At 40.5% G+C, this 3,229-nt stretch overlaps 1 protein-coding gene across 1 annotated transcript; it reads right to left on the bottom strand.

The window, feature by feature from the left end:
- Positions 1–598: 598 nt before the first annotated feature.
- On the bottom strand, positions 599–1,519 carry LOC107566852 (proteinase-activated receptor 3-like). The gene has a single exon (XM_016252409.1). The coding sequence runs from the start codon at positions 1,517–1,519 to the stop codon at positions 599–601; it is 921 nt and encodes a 306-aa protein (XP_016107895.1).
- Between the last annotated feature and the right edge of the window lie 1,710 nt (positions 1,520–3,229).

The following is a 3,229-nucleotide window of genomic DNA, read 5'->3' as shown; positions in this document are numbered from 1 at the left end:
TTATTGTATCACAGAAAAAAAAGTTAATTCTTAAAAATTGTTCAAATGCTCTCTCTCTAGTTTGATGTTCTCTAGTCAACTTGTTTCATACAGTCTATGTGACAGCTGTCTTGAATAAACTGCAGGATAATTCAGAATTTACAGAAAACAAATGCACTTAATTAAGTGAAAAACTAAAATCCACTACAAGTAAATATGTAATATAGTAATTAACAACAATTTATGTGCACAAAATATGCAGTTGTCAGCAGGTTGGTGCTTCTGCTTAAACATAATACAGCTGCAGATACCTGTCAGAATGAGTCTAAGAGTTCTAATATAGTTACATTACACATGGTTTAGGAAAAGCATTTATTTATTTATTTATAAAGCCCTTTACAACTGCACATGCAGACCAAAGTGCTGTACTATCAACATACAAATACATAAAAACTTAAACCAAGATAACCCAAAAATGGATCAATTAAAATACATACAATCTAGCCCAGGCTAATGACAAAGTATAGTTCGTAACACCAGCTTTAAAATTGTTTATAGATGTGGACAAACCTACATTATTGGGTGCATGCAGCTGCTCAGCAACAATCAAGTGAAATCCTCACCGACTGACGGTGTAAACGGGATCAGCGCTTTGTTCAGTGTTTTTCAAGCAGCAGTGCAGGGTTTTGGGTAGCTTCTCCCGTGACAGATATAGAACCGGCTGGATGCTGCTACTGATGTCCATGAAGCCAAAGGCGATGTAGTGGATACAACAGCGGAAAACATCTGGAGAGAAATACTCTCGAAAGGGAAAGAGAGCCACCGGCGGGAAGTAGTTAAACACAATGATGGCCAAGATGATGAGGACCATCTTGAAGGCCTTCTTCTTGACCGGGTGTCTCTCGTCTCGACCTGGAGCTGACTGTCTCAGAGCCCAGAGAATGGAGACGTTACAGAAGAGCATGAACGCGAATGCCGCCAGGATCATGACGGTGAACACCTTGTCGAAGTTGGGGATGTTTCCCACACACTTGGCTGTGGCGTAGACCAAAGTGAGGAGCCAGACGCCGGCGGCGCAGACGGAGCGATGTCGCTTGTCCTTGAGCTCAGTGAAGGTGATGGGATGCCGCACGGCCATATATCTGTCCAGACAGATGCAGGACAGAAAGAGAGGCGACGAGTCTTTGACGCCGTAGAAGAAGCGCAGGACGTACCAGGTGCTGCTGGTGCTCAGGTAGACGATGTTGGCCAGCTCCAGCGGAGGAATGAGGCAGAAGAACGCATCCAGCACGGCCAGGTTGACGATGAAGATGTCTGAGGTGGACGAGTCGCCCTTGTTCTTACGAATGAGCCACAGGACCATGATGTTGGCCGGGATGCCCAGGAACATGTTGATGAGCTGCAGCACCAGGTAGAAGATGAGCACAGCGGGCATGTCTGCACAGCTGCTGTACACCGTCTGCTCGGCCGAGGCGTTCAGAGGCCGCTGGCTGAGGAGCAGAGACGAGTTGATGAGTCTGAAGAGCTGCAGGATTGCCATCGTCCTCTCAACAGCTGAAACACACAAACAGGTATCAAATGCAACCTAACTCTTGCTTTGTGCTTCATTCAGAATCACATCACTGTCCTGAAGATAACCATCATCAGGAGATTTCACCGCTTCTACTGATTGAAGTCTGTTCAGTATGGCTGGGATTTAATAACTGAAGCTCAAATTCATCTACATGGACATCACGTCATACACTTTCATAATGCAATAGCAGGCTTTCTGAATTTCTTCTTTTGAAGAATATTCATTTTTTTTACACTCATTTAAAAAATGTATATTCCTCAGTCAAACTTTAGTCTTGACTAGGAAAAACATAATTGTTACGGTTCATTCATTACAGCAGGGCATGATACAAAAATTCACCGGTGTTTTTCATGACACTGATTTCAGAAAAATATATTTGTTTGAAATATGAAAACAAGCATCTATTCAGTGAGAAACTTAAAACATTATAATAATTATAATGCACGAAAAACTATATAAAACACATTCTTATGCGACTATAAATTGCATACTGTATATGTTGATTACATATACATACAGTGAAATACAGTATATATTTGTCGAGGCACGTTTATAGCACTTCATACATTACAGATTGTCTAAAAGCAGCTGCACAGAAATAAACAGCATCAGTGTCACAAATTTCTTCAGTTTCAGGAATCTGTCATTTTAAATATCATTACAGCTTCAAAATTAACTGTAAAGCAGCTCTACAGAACAATACAGTTTCATTAATTAAAGTTTGTCTATAGTTTCTGCACAGCTGAACTCTTAATGTGTCTGTTGTGTCATTTATTCCGTCATTAAAGCTAAACACAGACAGTCCTGTCAGCAGTTATTAAAAGCAGCATCTCTTACCTTTCATGAGTTCCTGTGGTCTCAAAGATGCTCTTCAGCTGCAAGAGCTCATATGAAGTCTGTGGTGGGACCCACAGCTCACTTTAAACTGAAATCACAGACAACACTTTCACTCCCATGATTCAACACCGCCGGGAGCTCCAGGAGCCAATCAGAGCCAAGCGTTCTGGAGACTAAAGGCCAATATGGAAATGTGAGGTCTGAACGGTTCTCTTAGAGAATAAACATTTGCATATTATTGAGATTATAAAACACATAACATGCTAACATCTTCACATATTTACTGGCTTTGTGAAGAATGAGTCTGGATGGTGGGATTTGTTCAGAAAACATGTAGTGGCAAGTCTTCATCATTAACAGCGATTGGCAATGATGCAACTCGCCATTGGCTCCTGACGGAAATTTGGTGGTAAACAACTGATGCAACCGTCCATTAGGATACTTCTGAAATTCAGTGTAACAAAGTGTCATTTGTTACATGAAGATGACATGGAGCTCTTCATCTATCTGGAAGAATAAGACAATACCTCTTTACCTCAAAACAGACACACCTTTGTCATCTTTAGCTTCTCAGTTTTCTTCATCAGCATGAAACTTGCTGAATAAACACAAGAACTTACAAAAGGACTTCTTAAAGTACTTACATCATTCTATTAAACACAGCCTCATATGAAAGAAATGATTTCCACATTAGTCATTGCAGATCATATCACAATATTCAGATATGTGATAATCTCTGCTCAGCTTACTTGATTATTGGTTGTAAAGTTAAGGGTAATGCCAAATCAGATATAAGAGATAAAAGATCAAATTCAATCGTACTACCAAAAGTCCAGAGTT

Source organism: Sinocyclocheilus grahami, unplaced genomic scaffold (assembly GCF_001515645.1).
Source record: "Sinocyclocheilus grahami isolate Dianchi unplaced genomic scaffold, SAMN03320097.WGS_v1.1 scaffold1106.1, whole genome shotgun sequence".
NCBI lineage: Eukaryota > Metazoa > Chordata > Actinopteri > Cypriniformes > Cyprinidae > Sinocyclocheilus > Sinocyclocheilus grahami.
The sequence above is the reverse complement of the archived record's forward strand: the minus strand, read 5'-3'. Positions and strand labels throughout refer to the sequence as shown.

Excerpts from the sequence above, each read along its gene's own strand:
- LOC107566852 (XM_016252409.1), bottom strand. The coding sequence starts at position 1,519 with ATGGCAATCCTGCAGCTCTTCAGACTCATCAACTCGTCTCTGCTCCTC.